This window comes from Colossoma macropomum, unplaced genomic scaffold (genome assembly GCF_904425465.1).
Source record: "Colossoma macropomum unplaced genomic scaffold, Colossoma_macropomum, whole genome shotgun sequence".
Lineage (NCBI taxonomy): Eukaryota > Metazoa > Chordata > Actinopteri > Characiformes > Serrasalmidae > Colossoma > Colossoma macropomum.
The window spans coordinates 12,710,550-12,732,975 of NW_023494800.1; the positions used below are offsets into that span (position 1 = coordinate 12,710,550).

The 22,426-nt window shown below is 39.2% G+C and overlaps 1 protein-coding gene across 1 annotated transcript in view; it reads right to left on the reverse strand.

Annotated features, from left to right (window-relative positions):
* si:dkey-112m2.1 (transmembrane protein 132C) overlaps positions 1–17,448 on the reverse strand; it is a 125,328-nt gene extending 107,880 nt beyond the window's left edge. Inside the window, exon 1 of the mRNA XM_036589092.1 lies at positions 16,541–17,448. Within this exon, the coding sequence (XP_036444985.1) occupies positions 16,541–17,448 (908 nt within the window). The remainder of the gene's footprint in view (positions 1–16,540) is intronic.
* Positions 17,449–22,426: the final 4,978 nt, after the last annotated feature.

Sequence of the window (22,426 nt, forward strand, 5' to 3'; positions counted from 1 at the left end):
CATCTTCAACTTGTCTCTGTGACTAATGGAGCCCCTTTATGATTTCCTTAGCTGCAGCTGGTGACCAGTCATGTACAGTGGTTAAGAAGTGAGTTCATGTATATTTTTGGGATGGCTTCAATTTCAGGCTTCAGAACACTCCACAGCATTTCAATGGCACTGATTAAATTTTGACTTGATTATTTTAAAACACTGAAATTCTTCTAATTCTATGGCATGGCCTTGCATCAATTTTTGAAGGTTGGCTACTTTTTTAACTGGTGAGACAGGTCAAACCCTCTCCTATGCTGATTGGAATACCTGTTTCCATTTACTCTCTTTTTAAGACACAATTTACCCCATTTTACAAAGGTATGAGACACTCTATTTTGCCGTGTACATTTACCAAAGGTTTGAATTGTGTGTCATTGTATATCAGCCTTTTTTGGTGGTCTTTATTAACACAGCTGCTATCAAAGTGCAAGAGATCCCTGCAGATCCTTACAGTGCCAATTACTGGCAACCTTGGAAAACATGAAAAAGTCAGCTTTATTAGTTTGTTTTTTCAAACTTTTCATTGAGAAAAACTGAAGTGGAAAAAACTTTTCAAAACATATCAATTATTAGCAACCCTGTTTTATTCCGAGACTTTGGACAAAAGCCTTTCACATGATGGCAGCACTATTTTTTCATAGTGCGAGGTGAAGTGGGAGAACACAGAGATCTGAGAACATTCTTCCATACAAAATCTCTCCAGATTCTTGGGATTCATTGGTCTTCTCCTCTTTCAGAACCTTAATGAAAGGACAGATTTCTCTCATATTTTCAGTATAAGGCCAAGCTGATTAATGAAAAAAAAAAAAAATTCATAGTCTTTTCACTCATCTTTACCAAGGGTACCAATACTTCTGGACAGCACTGTAGCCATCACCTTAGAGTTGTATATCATTTCTTTAAGGATTGTATGGCACGGCCTTGCACGCCCACTCATTTTCAAATGGTAGAACAGGTGAGACTCACTCCTGAATTGATTGGAGCATCCGACTCCAATAAGAGTAGCCAGTACTCTACAGGCTCATCCTTTTACCATCAATGACCTTGCATGTTGTTCAATGATGATACAGTAGTGTAAAATGTTGTGTGTGATTTTTGTTAAACACACTTCTTTATTTATTATTAAAAATGAGTTGAAGACCAGACAACATTTAGAAGCGATTTATACAGAAATCAAGATTATTCCATAGGGTTTTTAAGTTTTACTTTTAACAGTAGAACTTCATAGACTTTTTTCTCACTATACTTTTGTCAGTATATTTACATAATATGCCTACAATATCAATTCACACTTCTTCTACAATTTTTTTTTTTTTACATACAATACACATTATTCCTATCTGGACATCTACTTTACTACTGAGAACTTTTACATAAAACACTACACCAGGCACTTTGGACCCAACTCTCCAAAATGTAGCCGGTTAGCCACTGTCTCTGCACATAATTCAACACATCCCTGTAGTACATAATAGAATTTGGTAGTGGTCCAGTTTGCACATCTGATGCTCTGAGTGGTTCCTGAGCTCCCAGATATGACACTGCGCCCGTTGCTCTGATTCATGCTCCATGTTGGATTAATCTTTTTAATCACCTTAAATATAAAGTGACTCATTTTCCTAGCTCAATAATGCTTCCAGTGTCCTAGCTATGTCACACCCTTGGGAGGGCCTAGAATGTTTATATCCAGTGAACCACATTATTTACAATACCTGACTTGGGGGATTTATCTTTTGAAGAAACCGGCAGTAAAATGTCTTTGAATGCTCCAAGGTCAGATCTGGAAAAATGTGTGGCTATGATGTAGCCACCTTGCTAGTGTTAACTGGTCTACTAGTTAACTAGTAATGGATAACACCATCCTTAAAACAAAGATAGCAGTTACTTACAACACTACCCAACATTTTTACCTGTTGGTAAATAATAATATATCAACTAGCTAGATACCTCTAATCGAGATCTCTGCCGTAGTGCATCACCTTATCAGATGCCCTTGTCTGTGCAGTGAAGGAAAGTTGACCCTGAGTAATTTAGTTCCTTGTAAAATATTTTCAATTGTGCTGTGTGTGGTTGTTTCAAAAGTTACTGCACTACACACTGGTTCACAATACATCTTACATTTTGACCAAAAGTTAGTAGCCACTGCATGTTAAACTTTTTATTCTGTTTATTAATTCAGTCTTTCTCCAAGCGTATTACACTAAGCTACCTTGCTATTGTTTTGCTTTGTATTTTCCAAAGTCTCAGCTAACATTCCAATTATTAAGTATAAGCATGTAATTTAATGTAAAGAAGGCCAATATGATTTATATATATATAGAGAGAGAGAGAGAGAGAGAGAGAGAGAGACCCCGGGGTCGCCCTAGGACCCACTGGAGAGATTAAACCTCCAAGTTGGCCTGGGAGCAGCTCAGGATCCCCCAGAATGAGCTGGAGGAAGTTGCAGGGGACAGTGTTGTCTGGGATTCTCTGCTCTCCCAACTGCTACCGCGACCGAAGCGGTTAATGTGCCATTCATACATACATACATACATATATATATATATATACATACATAGTGACAAACAGCACATTATGCTTTATCACAATATGCTATTCATATTTCATTTGTTAACATTTTTTTAAATAAAAGTCATTATATTCAAAGTTTTTGATAGTATCTTTCAACTGTGGCACTGCCTTTTTGTCTTATCAAATCTCAGAAAAACTAAATATCACTCTGCATATCATCTATCGTAACAATTACTTAAAGTATCAGATATTGTCATATATTATACACACAATCTTGATAAGTTAATTAATATGTTTTCCACAACATCACCCACATTGTTAGGCTCTGTAACATTTAATCACCATTTTCTGAAATCTTATAAATATATACCAAGCACGACATATATCTTAGATGATTAACACATCATACCTGTCAACTCTAGTGCTAGGAATGCGTGATGCCAATAGAGTGTAGTTTAACAAGAGCACATGCACAAGAGCTGCTTGTTCCACTCACTGTTCTAATGATTCTTGTTCACTTATGATTCCCTCATTAATCACTGGATATCTACAGATTAAACTAAATCAAACTCATGACTGATTAGCTTGCCAATGTCAAGAACTATTCTGTTGTTAGAAGCATTTCTGCCAAAAAAAAACTGATAAACAAGAACATGATTTATTCAGCACAATGAGACTAAATGCAACTACACAGTAAAATATCTTTTTATGGATTATTGTTCTGTACAATTCAAACAGATCAATTTCTGCAATTCCCTGTAAAATTCCCCAGCATGCATTATCCCAGATAGCAAGCATGTATTGGTCCGCTGACTCAATGAGGTCGGCACCCTGCGGACTGTATGCCCTTGATGGTCCAACCTCAGACCACCCAGCATACAAGCTCCTGGAAAATGCTGAGCAAAATGCCAGTGGACCACCAGCTTTGCCATCAGTGGGCCAAGAGTGGCCCTCTATCATCTTGCAGGGATGCTGGGTACTTCACCTTATTGTGGCTATAGAATAAAATTACAAGAGAAAATGTCATTGTATGAGAGGGTATCTAGCAAATATTTCGCCACTGTGATATATTCAAATATATTTTCAGTAATTTGGCAATTGTATAACTTCTGTACAGTATTAATTTACGATTGTAACTTCAGTCCCTGGTGAAAAAAAACAGCACAGAACAGCATGAATTCCAAGCTGCTCTGAGCTGTTTCATGCAGCTCTAGTGCTGGTTTAGCTGGTCAACTAGCACGCCACCTTCAGACAAAACAACATAAGCTGGTTTTGATGGTGATCAGTATAACAGTTTCTCTTGCTTCACTTCCAAAATACAACATGTGCTGTTTTTTTTTCTAGCAGGGGTATCAATAAGCCTGAAACATTGGCAAACATTAATTAATGTAGCTATTAGGTTAGCAAGCAAGAAAGCTAGTAGTTTGAGGTTTTTTTCATTTAGAATTTTTATGTTAGGTTGATAAGCACCTTAATGTGCACCATGTATTACAGATTCTTACATTTTCACATTTTCTAAGCCGCTTATCCTTCTGGGTCGCAGAGGGGAGCTGAAGCCTATCCCAGCAGTCACTGGGCGGAGGGCCATTGCAAATCACATTGCAATTACTGTAATGCATTGCTTTGATGACTAAAATTAGAAAAGCAGGAAAATCACTATCATCACAAAAAACTATCATCACACAAATGTCATAAAAAATAGAAATCCACAAAATGACGTTACGAAAGTGCAATGGTGGGTTACTGTACGAAAAGTAATAAACTGCTACCTACACAATATTTCTGGATGCCCCATGCTAATCATCAGTCCTCAGAACAAAACATTAATCTCTGGATGTTTTGTTTTGAATAACTAAAGCAGACAGGTTGAAAGAATCAGTTTGGTAAACTGAATCAAACTCCCTATTACTAATAACCAGTGTGTCCCTGCATCCAGGCACCAACCATGTGGACAGTCTTACAATGACATGAATTAACTCTGTATTTTGTATATCAGTAACCTTTTACAATCATGCAGAGTCAGTGAGTGAATTCTGCCATGAGAATAAAGGAACACATGGCACCCATATACTTGTATTATCTAAAAGATGAGATATATAAAAAAACTAAATTTCAGTCAAATTCCCTGTAAGGCTGGACTGCTGGCTGGAAGTTCGCATGGCTGCTCAAGTGCATTCAGGGGTTTATGTTTAAACACTGGCTGCCCTCATCAGTGACTACAACGGCTGCAGTTTGTATTGCCAGTATCACCACCTGCGTCTGCACATAGAGTACCACACATTTTATGAAGATGCTACAGGGTAAGTAAACTAGATGCTCAGATATCGGTAATTGATAACAATTTGATCTACATTAAGGAAGACAATATACCAAGTTTATCAAAAAGGATATCCAGCTGAACAAGCTGTTTCTATGACTTCCATGCTAAAGTCAGAGAAAAAGATGAAACAGTAGGGTATTGGCAGAGTGGGGATATCCCCCCACCCCCCTGCGTGTGTGCTACTGGCTGTGTCTGGTAGAGAGTTATGGAACTACAGAGTGGTGTTTCACACCTCCACAACTGCCAGAACACCCTTTTCGCTGAGAAATACTCCACAGTTCTGCTGTGCTGGAGAAGTTTTCGGCTCTTAGAAATAGCTCTCTCTTCTGTTAATGTTTCATCACTAGCAGACAGACCACACAACAGCGTAAGATCATCAATGCATGTAGTGTTATCTGATGATTCTGGGATTAGTGAACCTGACAAGAGCTCCCCATGAGCAGATCAAGGCTTAACCACCCACTGCATGCTCTTCCAGGGGCTAGAGAGGGAGAGAGAGAGCTCTGCTCCAAATAGCCTGCTTCCAGTGGGAGATCAAGGCCTAACACCCAACCAGGCCCAGCCCCACTGATGGTCAGAATGAGGCCACTGCCAAGTCTTAAAAAAAACAGCTCAATTCTGATAGTTTCCATTTTTGGAAATACATCCAACACAATTAATAGCACAGTTTTAGTCTCTCTTTCTCTCTGTTTTTTGTACCAGTGATCAAACCATGTAGTGGGATATTAAACATAAGCAGAATTTACAAATGTGTCTGCGGGAAATTCAAGCTTAGAAGTAGATGAAAGTAAAGTTAACAATGGACATTGAGCTAGCTTTCTCATCGAAAGGACATGATAAATCTTGCACTCCTCTGTAGGACTATAAAAGAGCACCAAAAAAATCTTTGACTAAGAAAAATGACTTTGGGAGTTTTGTACAGAATACTAATTTTAGCTGCAGTGCAACATAAGATTGCTTTGGATTTCCTGCTTTGGAGGAAAATGTCAGACGTCTTGTCCTGAGAAGCAGGTGGATTTAGTCAACAGCAGTGTCCTGTGGTGAACAGCAGGAAAGAAACAGTGCATATCCTGTAACTCTGTAACTTCAGATTGACCTTGCCACACTGATTCCAGCTCAGCCTGAGTCCCTGCAGTGCCATGAAACTGTTACTGAGATATGTACCCTCAGTCTGGGCTGGGGGCAGGGACACCGAATTTAACTCAATAAAGTATTCCCTCCACAATTTTTCCTAACTACTGCCTTGGTGAATTTGTTTGTCACCAAAGTACGCTAAGTCTGAAGTGTCATTTAACCCCTTAAATGGCCAGGGCACACTGGTGGACCAACAGATTTTTACTGAATAGTTACTAAATAATAAGCCTTAGTATGTAATATAGCCTGGGATTTTAAGGTTAACAAAACACAATGCTGAGGTTGGCATTGTCAGTAATATCAGTAATATTAGCTCTTGGGTTGCATAGACTCGTCAACTAACAAATCAGCTAGTTGGCACTGTGGGCAACAGCAGATTATGTGAAGACGGTGCCTGCAGTGAAACAAAAAGTACTTTATTAGTGGAAATATTGCAGGATATTAAACCACTTCCACTGCAAGCTGTGTAAAACTATGCTGAAAGATAGGCTTGTGAGCCTGACCGGGTAGGTTTCAAGAATCATTGATGGAAAAGGGCCATTTTGACTGTCAAGCAAATCATCCAATCACAGCCTATTTAGTGCAATATATCAGTAATAAAAACAAACAGGCATTAGATAAAGTGGAGTGGTGGTTAGCAAACCTTTGGAGATGCAACTGCTTGCTATTCGCATTTTGCTTCTTACTGATAAAGCCAGTCCACAGCAGCAGGAGCAAGTTTAAACTCTCTATAATAGATGAGTTTCTGAGAACTGTGGTGATTTTAGCGTGTGGTTTACATCAAACAGTCTGTGTACTACTGTGGGCAGAGTGCCTGAGGCTGAAACTTACTGAGGAACACAAAACACTCATCTCACACCTCAAACATGCAGAATCTGCCACCCAAGCCCCTATAAGAAACTACTAACAAAACACTTTTTACTGGCTTCACGCTGGAACATTCACATTTTTTTTTTTAATGGTAATGATGACTAGTCGACAAGTCAACAAATTTTTTTTTTATTGACTAGTCATACATCATCTCATTAGCACTAGAATGTGCCTTTGGCAGATGAAGCTGGACAGTGCTCGCCAGATAGCTATGGATAAATCAACAAGGAGCAAACCAACAAAAGCTATGGATAAATCAAGAAGTAGCAAATCAACAAAAGCCATGGATAAATCAACAAACCAATAAAAGCAAAAGCAAAGTGGAAAGCTCCTGTTATCATCGAGACATGACAATGAAGTGGTAACAGAATGAGAGGGCTATTAATACAGAGGAGCTCAAACATGCAGCCACTGTTGATCTCACTGGACGTTGGTAATGAAAACTGGACACTACATTCACTCAGTGGAAATGATGCGATTTTCATGTTCAGTTCATGTGAACTCTGTGTTCACACCATAGAAATAATATTACTAATCTACTGAAAGTAGCAAGAAAGCAAGCAAAGTTTATTTATATAGCGCTTTTTACAACCGGTGTTGTCACAAAGCAGCTTTACAGAAAAACCAGCATTAAAGAAAAAGTAATAAATAAATTCTGATAAAACTTATTTTGTCCACTCACACAGCTATAACAATACACTGCTTTTAAATGGAAATCTTTCTTTAATCAAGACAATCAGACAATCATAATTAACTACACAAAACAACTTGATTAATCATGATTAATTATTTTAATCATTTGACAGCCCTGGATAACATATGCATGTGTGTGAAAGGTTTAGGTTGGGGGGGAGGGGTGTGAATTGATGCATCATCAATAGACGCAGAACCATGTAGCCCCTTCAGTCTGATAAAAGCAGCCAAAGTGCTGAAGCCAAGGAGTGAAAATCATAGGAGGAGAATTATTAAAAATCATTACTAGGAAATGTGTGCACTAAGATTATGCGCTGCAGGCGAGCGCTGCCTGCTTTGTGAAGGCAGTCTGTGCGGCAGGCGAATCAAACTGGCGCTTGTGAGCGAACAAGTTTCCCCCAGTGCACAAATCACTAATTACTTATTAATGGCCAGATGAAGAGAGTCTGTGCCTTCAAAGTAAACATGTGGCGGCAAGCCTAGAGGGGCAGGGGGAAATTGGGAGGAATCGCTCTGTAAACTGTGATGGCAAGCTAATCAGGTTCCCAGGCTGCTACTGCAGCTAATAGATGAAACCCAGGGAAAGAGGAATTTTCTGATCCACGCTCAGTGAGCGTGCTGAAAAATACATGGAAAAAGAAAGAAGTGGGGGTCCAAGGAATTGGACAGGAAGAGCAATACAAAAGCAGGAGAAATGGGAGAAGGCAGAAGCAAGATGAGGACAAGGGCTGAACTCGTAAGCCAGAAAACGGTTACGCTCTACCATACATCATTTAAAGCATTTCCCTGAACTGTAATCAAAGCAACTGTGCTAATAAACACAGAGATTGCACTTTTGCTGTCCTGCTGTTTTGCACTCAAAACAGCGCATCCTTCTTGTACCACGAGATACAACTTCAGCAACAGGTTGAGAAGAACAAGATGACCATAAAGTCCAAGTGTCAACAGGCTGTAAATGATGTTGTCCATTAGTAACTTCATATGATGACAAAATTTTGAGTAATTGAAGCTTTTAGACCTGTTTTTTCCTAAAAAAATGCTAAGTGCATTCATATAATATTAATATAATATGTGATTTGTCTAGATTGTCATTTTTTATTTTTTATTCTTTCCATTTCCAACTGATACATGTCAGTACTTTGCAATAGTTTGTCATTTCACAAGTGAAACTGTTATTAAACTCAATCAATAAAAGCAATGATTTGGGATGTAGTGTGTTAGTATGAAAGGTTTAGGCTTACAAGATACTGAGGACAAAATCAATGTCTTCTTTTGAAAAATGCTCTCTATAATGGAACATTATGTATTTGCATTCATTAGCATACATCCTAGAGGGACATGCAGAAATATGTAAGACTGTTCAGTCAAAATTCGAATACAGCAGGGGCTATTTATCTTCTGAAAGGGTGTTAATTTGCTCATGAGGGAACATGTTTTCATTTGCATTATGAATGAGGTGTAAATCGCATTTTCAACCTGTTACTGTTCTCCAAATCATTAATGAGCCAAGATTCAGGATGCTGCATACCTTCACAAAGAATCCATGGGCCTGACAAATAGTTCATAAATCCAAATACATGCTGTTCATCAACAGAGGCATGAGTGCGTAGTACTTTATTCAAGGACAGAGCATTTATTTCTGTTAAGGACACTGCGGATGATCTAACAGTACAGAAAAGCTTGTGCAATTTAAATACGGTTATGAGAAAAAAAAATTCACATGAATGGCTTCTAAAATGTTATCCGATCCTCAACAAAGTCATAGTAAGTCAAAAAATTCAATACATTTACACTGTCATGCCTTAACTGAACAAACGGTCTGCACAATCCTGGTCATAGATATAGAAAGTATGTGAAACTCACAAACTCACAGTAGCTGGGGACCGAGGATTGAGGGTTTGACCTGTGCTACCTTACATAAATGTCACACGATTTTGGTAATATGCTCTTCACAAAAGAATCAATCAAAAGTGATTTCAGAGGATGAAGACCTGGAGAGGGTTACAAAAGGATTTCTAAAGACTTGGAGCTAGATAGTTTACAAAACGGAAGAAATTCAGCACCATTTCTGCTCTCCTTAAGAGCAGGTGTTCTACAAGAACAGTGCAAGGGCACACAATACAGACGTCCTCAAACAAATAACAAAAAATCCTGGAGTGACAGTGTCCTCCACACCTGGTGCTGCCTGTGCTAAAGGTGAACAAAAAAGACTCTCTGTTGTTTAGTAGCTTGATTTTACACAGAGAAAAATTGTAGAGAAAGAGCGTAGAGAAATGTGCTCCCAGGAACGGTTCAGTGAAAAACCTAATGAATACAATTTTCCACTTACTCCAGATGTCAATCAATGAGGTCTTCATTAAGGTCACGCAGACTTGCTGATCTGGTTTAGGACACAGTGTGACTTACTATGAGCTATAAAAATGAACAAAACTCCACAATGTAGCTAAATGCAGTGGGCAGCCACACCTGTGTAGACAATAGCGTGTTTTTAGCAGTGTTAGGCTCAATCCCATCTCACCCCTTGCCCCTATCACTCACCCCTTAGCCCTCAGTTTTGTGCATTCACGCCTAGGAGTAGGGTGTGCCAATTTCTGTTGAGATAGAGGGGTAGGGCAAAGTGTTAGGGCTACATGGCCCTCCAAACAGAGGTTTTTCAAAGGCACACTCCAAACAAAATGAGAAAAAAAGAAAAACTGGCAAGATGGCTGAACAAGAGACCAAAGAAACCCACAAATGTAAGTATTTGGACCGTTAAAAATTACGATAACCATTGTATTATCTTAGTTTAACGTCGTTTCAATGTATTACGGTCCTTTTCTTCATAACAAGCATAAAAAATCGCTAGTAGTATGCTAATGTCTCGGTAGTTAGCTAGCTAAATTACCCATTCCACCTTAAAAAGTCCAGCAGTATTGACGCCTGAAGCACCAGAATGCAACTGCTGCTCCATTTAAGGTGGAAAAGAAAAATTCAAACGAGAAGCTGCTGAATAGCTGACTTCAGCTTCATATCACCAAAGAATCAGGGGTGGGCGATAATAAATAATTGTCACATGCCCCTCTGTGAAAGCATAGGATGCCCTAAATGTAACTAAAGCCCTCCTCTGCTATCAATGCAGACCGGCAGAGTTGCCTACAGAGCACCACTAGTAGCCTGTTAATGACATAATATTCTTTTTTTATTTGAGGGCTGTCCCATTTCGAAAATTTCAACCACTACCCTGTATATGAAACCATAAGTGCTCTTAAATCTACCTCTACATATCTGAGGACAGATGGAACAAAAGCTGAACTTTTCAGTAAATGTACACAGCATGTTTAGAACAAATAACACTACATACCAATGCCTGTGCCTCAGGGCCAAGCAGCTTAGAGTCATTGGCTATGTTTGCACGCAGAGTTTCTTGTCAATCTAAATGAATTCATTCCAGTTGCATATTTAGAATGAACTGCTCAGTGCTTATATACCCTAAACCCAGTAATCTGATGAAAATATCTGTCCACACGCATGTTCTATGTGAACCTAACGTATTTTATGCATGGAATGACATTTAGTTATCAATTGTTACCATAACCATGAAAAGCTCATGAGTCCTATCAGCTGTTTCCAGAGCTCTCAGTCGCTTTTCCTTTAAGATTTATTAAAATATGTTAGTCCCAGCAAAGATTTGTCATTATGTACTTACTGAACAAAAGTCTTTCAAAGTTTGCAACATAGCATTTCTTCCCTATGTGGCCTGATTTTTTTTACCTGTTGTGTTTGTCATGAAGCAAATAGACATGCCCAGAATGTATGCCAAGATTTTCAATGAATTAAAATGTTTCCATGGTGATTATTTTTCCATGTGAGGGATTATTAAAGGTGTACATCACCTCATTTATTCAGATAAAAAACTGATTCGGATTAAGCTCAATCGGATTACTCTGTTCTGATTTAGGTGATTATATTAAGGTTTTTTTTTATTCTGATCAACCTATTAGTCAGGTTATTAAAGGATTATAAGGCTGCATGTAAATGTAGTCATTGAAGGCCCAATGAATTCTAAATTGGGTTAGGAAATTCCATAGCAGAATGTCAGGGAATCTGAAATTCACATTTCAGAAGGACCGAGTCAAAGCCCTGTAATGCTCAGGTGTGATCTAAAGCAAGTCATACAAGCAACATGCAATAAAAATACATTAAAGAGGCTTTCCAGTCTAACACTACAGCTTGATAGACTGGTTTCCCAGACATGGATTAAGCCTGGTCTTGGACTAAATTGCAATGGGGAATCTCCTTTAGAAATCAGTCTAGGATTAGGCTTAATCTGGGTCTGGGAAACTGGCCCAATATGTTATTTGTTGTGTTATGCAGTACTATGTAGTGCAGCATTTTGTTCCTCAGCTTCACCAGTTTGACAGAATTCTTGATTTTATATCCTTTTCATATTTTGTTGCATTTGAGTAATCCATTCTCTCCATTGTAGTGATGATTTAAAGACAGTCATCACTGTTACACGACTGCAATAAGACAAATCTTTCTAGCAGTAATGCTATCTGCCTTCCTTCTGCATTCACCAGCTAAAGTGAACACAAAACATTCTAAACAGCCTGCCTCCATAAAACCCACCCCAAAGCAGCTGTATGTTTTCGAAAGTTTCTCCCACCTTCATGATATCTCATCAGAAAGGGATTTTCCTAGTCTTTAAACCAGAAAATCTTACCTTATAGGTTTCTGCAACACTGCATTAGGTTGCAAGCAAGCATGTTTATGGCAGATATAGTCACTACTTTCTTCATTTTGTATGAAATATTATTTCACGAAATTGTTCTATAGAGGGGAATGGGCCAAAATTCCTCCTGACTACAGATAACTGATCAGCAGCTACAAAGAATCTGGTTGAGGTTATTGCCAACAAATGAAGTACTACTAGTTATTGAATACAAGGGTTCACATACTATTTTTTATGTTTGACCCTGAATGTACTGTATAAACCATTTGTCTAATATAGATATGGCACTCTAATAAGCTGTGTTTGCTAATTAAGACTGTCTTCATTTATCATTACAATGTAGATGAAGATCAGATCACATTTTTAGCCATTTATGCAGAAATTCATATAATTCCTAAAGGTTGATAAACCTTTTTTTCTCTGCACTACTAACAGTAATCCAAAATTAATGTAATATTCACAAAAATATGAATGCACATACTTCAGATTTATCAGTTAACCTGACAGAGCTGAACACTGGTACTGTCTTATAAAGCCTATAGTGGAGGACAGTTTTTTCATTGATGACACTGATGCAGTATCAATCAAAGTACATTGGAATTTGTAGATGGTTGTTTACAGTCTTCCTCCGGGATCATAGCGGTGTGGAAAGTACCAAGAAGAAGGTTTTTTTTTTTGATGTGCATAAAGTTAGGGCTTCATGAATATTCCATATCATATTTCATACCATATTCCAACATATTTTTACTGTCATCACCATATGAGTTTCTGTGAAAGACATACACAAAGCATGAGAGTTGTGTAAATAGATTGGAAGGAATGCAGTGTCTTCTGAGTGTAGAGTGAGTGATTTAACCACTCTGCTATAGAGCCAATTAGAAAGCACACACAAAAGATGCTCAATCATGAACTACTAACCTGTAATAATATTTTGAACATGATAATTATTCTCACTCCCAGAGTTGTGTATAAAATGTGTGAATCAGTAATGACTACAGCAACAACAAACTAGCAACACAAGGATAAGAAAATCAATATGTATTTATCTATGACGGTAGGCCTCAATAGAAAAAGTTGTTCAGGGAATGCTGAGTGGTTTATTAACAGTGGTACAGGACATAAAATGTGCTTGCAATTATGATGTAAGTAGCTATTAGTATTTTATTATTTTTATTTTGCACTTTACAGAATAACAAAAGGGGCTTTTTGTAATTTTGTATTTTTTTCCTATATGCTTAAAGGAGAGGTTAGTTAGAGAAAAAATATATGGTCTGTACTTCAAACCCACAGACACTATTTTAATGATACGTTATCACATAGTTTTCACAATATCCAAACGCTTTATTAAACATTATATATTTTTGTGTATCTTGCAGCCCTACATAAAATAGAAGCTAATTTTCTGCTGGATTCAGCTTGTGGTCAGGACAGACTGCCACTGTTTAGCTGTTGGGCAGGAAAAATCTGGACAGGGTAGAGACTACAGAGTTCATAAGGCTGATGAAAAGATCTGGATACAGGAGGAATAACGACCATGTACACAATCTGCTGGCCAGGAACCCAAGAGAAACCTCCGTATCAGCAGTGCTCAGCTGGTCACTGCTACACTCAGCATAGAGCTGGAGCCCAGCCTGAAACAAGAACAGAGCTGAGCCTATCTCTAGGGGGGTGAGAGGACTTGGAGCCGTCACAAAGGCATTTAGCCATCACGGAGAAGTGATGAAAGAAGAGAACAAACCCCTTTAAAGGATCTTATCATCAGACAAGGCGAACGCAGGAGCTATGCGGGAGAAAAAAAAAACTACAGAGGAGGCCTCGATCACTGAAGACTTCCCGACTAAAACCCCATCAATACATTTCATATAAACATGGCTGCTACTGAGGAGTCGACTTTTTCTCTCTTTTTGCTTTAATTAAAAGCTGCCTGATAACCATATTACAAACAAATTTCCGATGTTAGAACTCCATGGGAGCAGTTCAGAAGTGCTCCAAAGACAACAAAGACAACTTTGAGCTTCATTAGCTGTGACTAGGGGTGTAGGTCCATCTGAAATGTACACAGGCATGCACAAATCCCAGCAGCAGCTCCTTCTAAAATGAAAGACATCTACATTTTCAAAAGCTAAAGACCACATAAACTTCCTCCAGTGCACTCACAGATCTGATATATGTTTAGCGGGAGCACATCAGGTTCCCACTGAGAGCTGAACACTTAAAGTTCATCATCACTCATGCGAGAGAAAGCAGTTAAGCTTTAAGCTAATGCTCGCCCTACTTGACAAATTGGCCGAGCATTTTGTCAATGCATAACTCAAGGCGCAGCGCCGGTATCACGCATGGTGATTTAGATCTCAGGCGTGAGGAGGCACAACTGGAAATTAATACTAATTCCTCATTCACTCATTTACACGCACACCTAATGTCTTTGGCCGCTGCGTCAAATCTACACTCTGTAATTAAAGCTCAAAACTCCATAGTAAATTTTTGCACTTAGGCAGTGAGAGGAAAATTCATTACTGTTGAATCAGAATGTCTTATAAATTAAACATAATTCAGCACATGCCTACAATAAATTCAGTGTAGAAATACCAAAAGACAGTACTTTGGAAAGGAACGTGTATTTCAAAGTCTCTTAAACTGTAATTGCCATGAATACAGCACTTTGCAAAAGTCAGAGGCCACTTTTATTTAATTTCTAAGCCATTAAGTACAATTTATTCATTTTAGTGTCAGAAAAAAAGCAGTAAGCATTTATTAAACAGAAAATTACACAAAACCCACCAACTCTAAAACATCAAAAATATCAAATATACAATTCTTTCATCCTTCCAATCGACTGTGTCCTCCTAACAAAAGCTGTTCCCAAAGGAGTCACTGACATTATGTACCACCTCAAACAGACACTAACATTCACACAAGTAACTACACAAACTCACCTTAGCTGCCTTGTACATTTCATTCTTTTGTGCATCTCAAAATGCTAAAAGAGATATTTCTGAGGATTAGATATAAGATAATGTACTTGCCTAAAGAAGAGGAAAGTCAAAGGAAAATAAGCAGGAGTTTCCAACACTGGAGTTCAAAAAATGGAAGAAAAAAAGACCCCTACAACTGTACAAGACCTGGTAGATCACCACAACTGTCACCATCAGATAAACATTGCTTAAAGGAGCAATTTGTAAGATTCTCAGTTTAAAACATTCCAGAATTAACTAAACTTATCAACAGAATGTGAAGAAATAACAGGTTTGACGTTATGTCAAAGATGTCAATGTACCATGTTGGAGAGATATCCACTAAGGTTAGCATGCTAACCAGCTAGCCCTGGGCTGTCCTGTCTCATAATAACACTTTGTACCTCAAGAGGCTATAGTGAGTCACTGTAGTGTTGTGTCTGCCATCAGTCCAACATGAGATGATGAAGTAGCATGCACGCTCCCAGCAAGAAACCACAAAGAAAAGAAGTGACATAAATAAAAGCAAAACAAGAGTTAACATTGGCGTTACTTTCCACCACTGGAGACAGCTCTTAGCAAATAAAGGTATGAAGTCTGACACTGAACTCGCAATGTTTCTTCTAGACTGGTAAGTAAGGAGGAGTGACTGTGGGGAGTATGAAGTCAACAGGTTGCATCATCTTACATATTGCTCCTTTAGAGTTTTTATCTTGGAGATAGGAGAAAGGAGAAAATCAAGCTCCAGTCTTGCTTCTGGCCATCTTTTCACAGGGAGAAGACAACTCAGTGCTATGGGTTTGAAAGAATGTGTAGTTTTCGAGCAGTTGTTACTGAGAAAAGGAAATGAGGCAAAAAAAAATATATATATATGTAAGAGAATGCCGAAACTGCACATCTGGGATGTGGAGTGAACTTTTATAGTCCTTAACATCACTTTTATAGTCCTTAACATCATTTTGGAGGCTTGGAAAAATATCCCTGCAGATTTCTTTGAAAAACTAAAAGCAAGTCTCCCAAAGAGAATAGAAGCTGTAATAAAGGAAAAGGGTGGACACTAAGAGTTGAGGCTTCTGTGTAGTTTTCTGTATTTAATTTTCTGCATGGCTGTTTAGAATAATAAATAAAAGGGTGGTTTCTGACATTTGCACAGTACTCTATGTAACACTGGAGTTGATTATTTTGGTATGATTAACAGTTATATTTCAATTATCAACCATAATAAAACTCTCTGAAAATAGCTATGCTGCATGTTTGATGTGTGATGAAGCAGATAAGGTCATGAACGTAATGTAAGAGGAGCAAGTCTCTCACCTGAGAGTGAAGATCTCCACAGAGGAAAGCGTTGAAGCAGCCAGGAAAGCTGATACTGTCTCCCTCTGCTTGATAGGCCTGGAGGGCACCATTACCACAAAGTTGCTGTCCAGTCGTAGCTCAGAGAATGGCTGGAACAGTCGCACGCTGCCGATCCTGCGCATGGGTGTGGGGCCTGAAAAGTACCCTGCTGGCCCCTGCTGCTCGGTGTGGATGGAGCCGGCCTTGCGGGAGTCCTCAGAGTTGCAGTCGCCAGTGTCTGTGGACTGTACCATGTAGTAGAGTTCCACAGGGGTGCCCTCAGCCTGCTCCGGAGCTCTTTGTCTACCAGGTACCACACTAGGTGGGCTGAACCAGCTGGGCAATGGCTCCAGTTCAGCGACACACAGCCCTAGATCGCCTTTCAAGCGGCATGTTCCTCGGACCTCCTGGGTCTCATGGAAAGCAAACATTCGGACACAGGGCAGCCTGTCCACGGTGCTGTAGTCGTCCCAGTCTCGGCCCACCACGTAGAACAGGACCTGTACTTTGGGCCAGTTTGGGTGAATGCGTTCGCTTATGATGAATGTCTGAACCTTCCAGTTGAACGTAAAGAGCTGAGAAGATGATGACGATGATGAAGAAGATGAAGATGGGTTGCTGAACTGACCTGGTCCGAGGAGCTCCATGGGCACAGGCTGCTGCACTGAGAGTGGTCCATAGCTAGCATTGACTACAGGCATCCTCCTGGCCTGCTGGATGAAGAAGAGCTCAGTTCGGGCCTGGAGGCTGGAGTTCCTCATGATATCCTGGTTAGCCTCCTTGAGGAAGAAGGCCAGCTCAGCGTTCAGAACCTGGTACTGGACGGGCAGGTACGTAGGCACAGCGCCAAACCTCTGCAGGCCCTCCAGCAGCAGTCTGCCATCCATCACTGCCACAAGAGGAGAGAAGACAGGAAAAAACATCAGTCACCCTTCTATTACGCTCATTTCCTATACAGTGAGACCTCCACCCCCCAGACCCTAAATGCAGCAGCTGCTTAGAAGCTCTCAGCATGCTACAAAGTGGGAGTCATTTGTCTCTGACTGTGCGCAAACCCTGATCGTCCACTTTCCACACCACAATCCCATCTCAGGCAAAGCCAGACCCCTTTATCGACCGCCTGCTGCCCGGAGCAGCTCGCCACAGATATTTGGGCTGATGGAGGGACCCGAGAGGCCCTATTGATTTTGCGTCACTGTGCCAGCGTGAGAGAGAGGTGCAGGAGATTTGTGACGGCTGGTGGCAGGCACGCTGATCGCACACTCAGGCCTGACGCCAGGCCACAACAGCAATACAGTGATAAAGCATCTCGTTGGCCTGAAAGTATTACATGGATTGTTTAACAGTCTTGCTTGCGCAGATGGATCGAGTCTGTGCCTAAATAGATGGACTATTCAGTCAACCAAGTAAAATGCGTAATTTGGTTTTAATTTTTGTTTTCAGAACCCCTAAAACTGCCTGTTAATGACAACGAAATACTTTTTCACGGTGTCGCAGAGCTGCTAGCTCAATGTTATATTAGTGATCAGCCTGATCAGAAACTTGCTCACTCAGGCTTGACTTCGCCGTCCTTTGCTGTTTTACCAGCTGGTATAGCAGCAAAATTTCAAAAGAAGACCATTTGAAAGGCATTTTTTCAGTTTTTGAGGTCTCTCCTTGCCAATTTTGCAGCACCCAGTTTTGGGACCTTGCCCCATTTTCATAGCTAACATTAGTGCTACTATCAGGGGTGGATTTAGTGATTCTGGTGCTCTAGGCAAAAGGCAGGAAAGGGGCTCCCTGGATGCACATTTTCAAATTAGTTGAGGTTCTGGAATCCCTAGAGGCACAACCATCTAGACTGAAAATGAATGATATCTTAGCAAGTGAAAGCCCTTTTAACTTATTTACACACATTTTAAGTAATTTTAAGAAATCTGCTTGAAACAAGCCAAATCATCTGCCGACATGGTGAGACAATTTTACTTAATAAAATACCTAAAATAACACGATAAATAAATAATAAAAATAATAACCAAAAAATTAAACAACCACAAAGAACAGCTATTTTCAAATATGTATATAGACCACACCTGGCTACTGGCTGTCACCTGTCGACGCTATATAGAGCAAACAGACTGGAGAGGTATACTACAAGTGAAGGTGGAGGAGGGTGAAATGATATGCCGAAATATTGCAATTACTTTTATCTATTATCACTCATGTATTTTTTTTGTTTGTTTATTTTTTCATGCTTCTTGTAAACACCCCAAAAGTTCAGTCTTAGAAGTTGGTTGTATTTTCTGCTCCTTGTACATTTCCACATATGGGTTGTAAACACTATGGGTGGTGAACACGGCTGCGGAACGTAAGCCTACATACTCTGCTGGATATCCGGGTGGCTGTTTGTGAAGTGGATTTGAACTGATATTTTAAAGTGTTGTTTTCTCTCTCTCTCTTTTATGTAATGACATCCAAAATTAGAAACTCAACATGAATGCAGAGACCTAATTAACACAAATAATGAATTTAAAGTTCACTGTAACTGATAACGATAATCCATAGAGAAACATCTGTAGGGGAGGCTGAAGGAATAGTTAGCACAGAGACAATTCCCCTAAGAAAACTGATACATCATCTAACTTTCTGTGGCAGCAATAAAGAGAGAGAGAGAGAGAGAGAGAGAGTGAGAGAGTGAGAGAGAGAGAGAGAGAGAGAGAGAGAGAGAGAGAGAGAGAGAGAGAAAGACAGCATTTCAACAACTTCTACTAGACAGTAATGATTTTTGGAGCTAGGGAGTTTGATTTATTTTTGTAAGCACAATCTGTAACATTGATTCCACAGACACGGCACCCAGTGTGTCCTCTTTCTTGGCAGCAGACAGCATTTCATAGCTTGGTGGAACTCAGTGGGTTGTTGGAAGGAATCAGCAATTATTATTTGCTAAAGAAATGGTTTTAACCTGGCAAATCCTCCTAAGACTGTCTGGCAAACGGAATCGTTGATCAAGCCAAAACATTTTAACACGGTGGTACTTTAACACAAGAACAGTTTTTTTTTCTTTTCAGAATGTTTGGCCATGTAACTCGTACTGAAATCAAATATGTAAATATAGCAAAGGCCTGCTAATAAGGAGAAAGAGTCAAGTGGCTCATCTAGTGCTAGGAGCTCTGGGTCTGTAGGCTGGTGGCCTATTGGACTGCAGCAGGAAGTGGGAGAAAGGGAGAAAGAGAGAGATAGGAAGAGAGAAAGAGAGACAACCACAGAGAGAAGCATTTCATCAGCAGGCAGTGCCCTCTTTATCCTCAAACCCAATTACATGTGAGTGTGCCCGCTTGTAGTGACATGCCTAATCACTTCAGAGCAACGGCACTCAAGTCTCTATGCAGTGCACACACATGGATACACATACACATGCTTGTTTTTATACAATGTCAGGACATAATGTCATAAATATGCCCTATATGTAGTACATATCGCTGCTGTCGGAACAAAACCTCCTATCTCCAAAATGGTAACTTTACAGGAGAAGGAAAAAACGTCAATGGAACCAGACTTTTTGGACCATTTCTTTTGGTCCATTCTTCATGAAATTTACATAAAATATAGAGGACTACAGGCATTTTCAAATTATATCAAAAAATGAAAAACGACAAAAATGGAGATAACGAGATTTTGTTCCGACAGCAGTGATATACAGGAGCAGTCAAAAGTTTGGAATTACTATAATGCTGTAATAATCTTTGCTATTTTATATTTAAGTGTAGTTAAGTCAATCTCTATGTAATCTAATGTAATCTCATCGTCTTATTTACCCAAATATGACTGTGAAGATGTTTTCCATTAAAAAAGCAGTGCATTCTGTTATAGATACAGTCGTATGCAGTTTGAACACCCATGGTCAGATTGCATGTTTTATTCATTTCCTAAGTGAAAATAAGTCAAAACATCCTCTACAGAGAACAAACCTCTGCACACAATTACTGTTCATCTGCTGAACTCACCACATTGGAGAAAGAAGATCAAATATGGCCTGTGCAAAAGTAATGGCATATATTTAAGGTGTGTTCTCTGTAGAGGACCTTATTTTCTCTTAGAAAACGACAAAACGTCATTTGACTAGGGGTGTTCAAACTTTTGCTGTAAATGAGTTCTCACTTTTTTTATTTTTCACTTTGCTGTTACTTTTGGCAGATTGCTGCTCGTTGATTTATCCGTTGGTCTCCCATGAGCACTGTCCAGCATAGTCTGCAGAAGATATTCCTTTAAGACCATTAACTCATATCAACATACAGCTGGGCTTCAGCCTGCATTACTATGAATGGTTTATAGCACATGTATCAGGTTCCAGTCCTCACGGGCCAAAACATTGCAGACTTTAGCACACTGCCTCATTAAACACACCTGAGTCAGTTCATCAGCTAATTAGCAAGGCCTTCATGAACTGAATTCAGAGCGTTAGATGAGGGTAAACGCTAATATCCGCAGCACTTTGACCCAGAAGGTCAGTTTCACATGCTTGCTTTATAGAGTCAAACTAGGAACTAGGGAAAACCTTAAAAAAAAAAAAGCTAGGAAATGCATTTAAAAAAAAATTGGTGGCATTTTTAACTCATTGCTTTATCACTGTGACATTTCTACTCTGAATATATATCAAAATTATGTACTTTCAAATGTTTTATTCAATACTTCAGGAAGTTACTAATTGAGAAATAATATGCTGTAATTACCTATTTTCAAACATTTTTTGTGAACTGAGAGGCATCCTCAGTATTATTAAAATATTTTCCATATACAGTACTGTGCACAAATTTGGTGACCCAGGAAAATTATACTTAAAAAGCTACTTAACTGGGCAGTAAGCATTTATTTGCTCAGAAAAACGCTAATACTAAGTGAAGTATTAAATACAAACATATTAATACAATAAATAGTGAATTCACATATGTCCATGTTTTGGTATAACCATCCACAAACCTCTTCTCGCGGCAGTTATGTTACATTAAATCATTACATTAAATCAGTTGTGCCGATGTTGGATTTGAACAAATGTATGGGATGGTTGAGGACACATCTGGAACCAACTACTTAAAAAAAAAGAAATTCTCATTACTTTTAGTGTATTTACATTTATTTGCATTTGATATATGGTGATTGTACAAGCAAAAACACTTACAGCTCCGATAAGCGGCTTTACATAATGTGCTTACATGCCTAAGACTTTTGCACAGTTCTGTGTGTATACTGCTCACCATATGGCCATGAGGGACAGGGATACAGTCTCACTTCATGCGCTAAAGTGCACGGGCGTGGCTAAAATAAGGCTCTGCCTATGGACTAAACTCTTTGGTTTATATAGAGACATGAAAATGTGTGATCTAAATCTTTCAACTTCACTTTAAAATTAAAATTGCTGGGTTTCTCAGTCAGTGTACACTGTACACACACACACACACACATACACACACAGAATTTTCCAGGCCTAAGCCTTACTTTAACCGGAGTAGGGAAAGTAGTTTTTGCTCATTCAGTTTTTTAAAGAAATTCTGAACAGCACTTTACAAAGTCAGGGCAATTTTGTTGGTCCAGCCATTGAAGGTTATCTGTGTTTTGCTCCAGTTTAAAAGTCTGAACTTTTTTGTCCCGAGAATGTAGGAAAAGATCTACATGCACACATACTGTATGTGGTTCAGACTGCATTCCTACAGGAGGGAACTGAGGCAGAAAGAGCCAAAAACAATTCTGAAGCCATTGAGATTCTATGCACTAAAAGGAGGCCTACATTTCACCCTTCTTAACAGTATATCTTCATCGTACATAGCACTTATCCGTCCCTCACTGTGTGTACTGTGCAGCATCTTCTGTCGCCTAATAAGCGGACTGAGT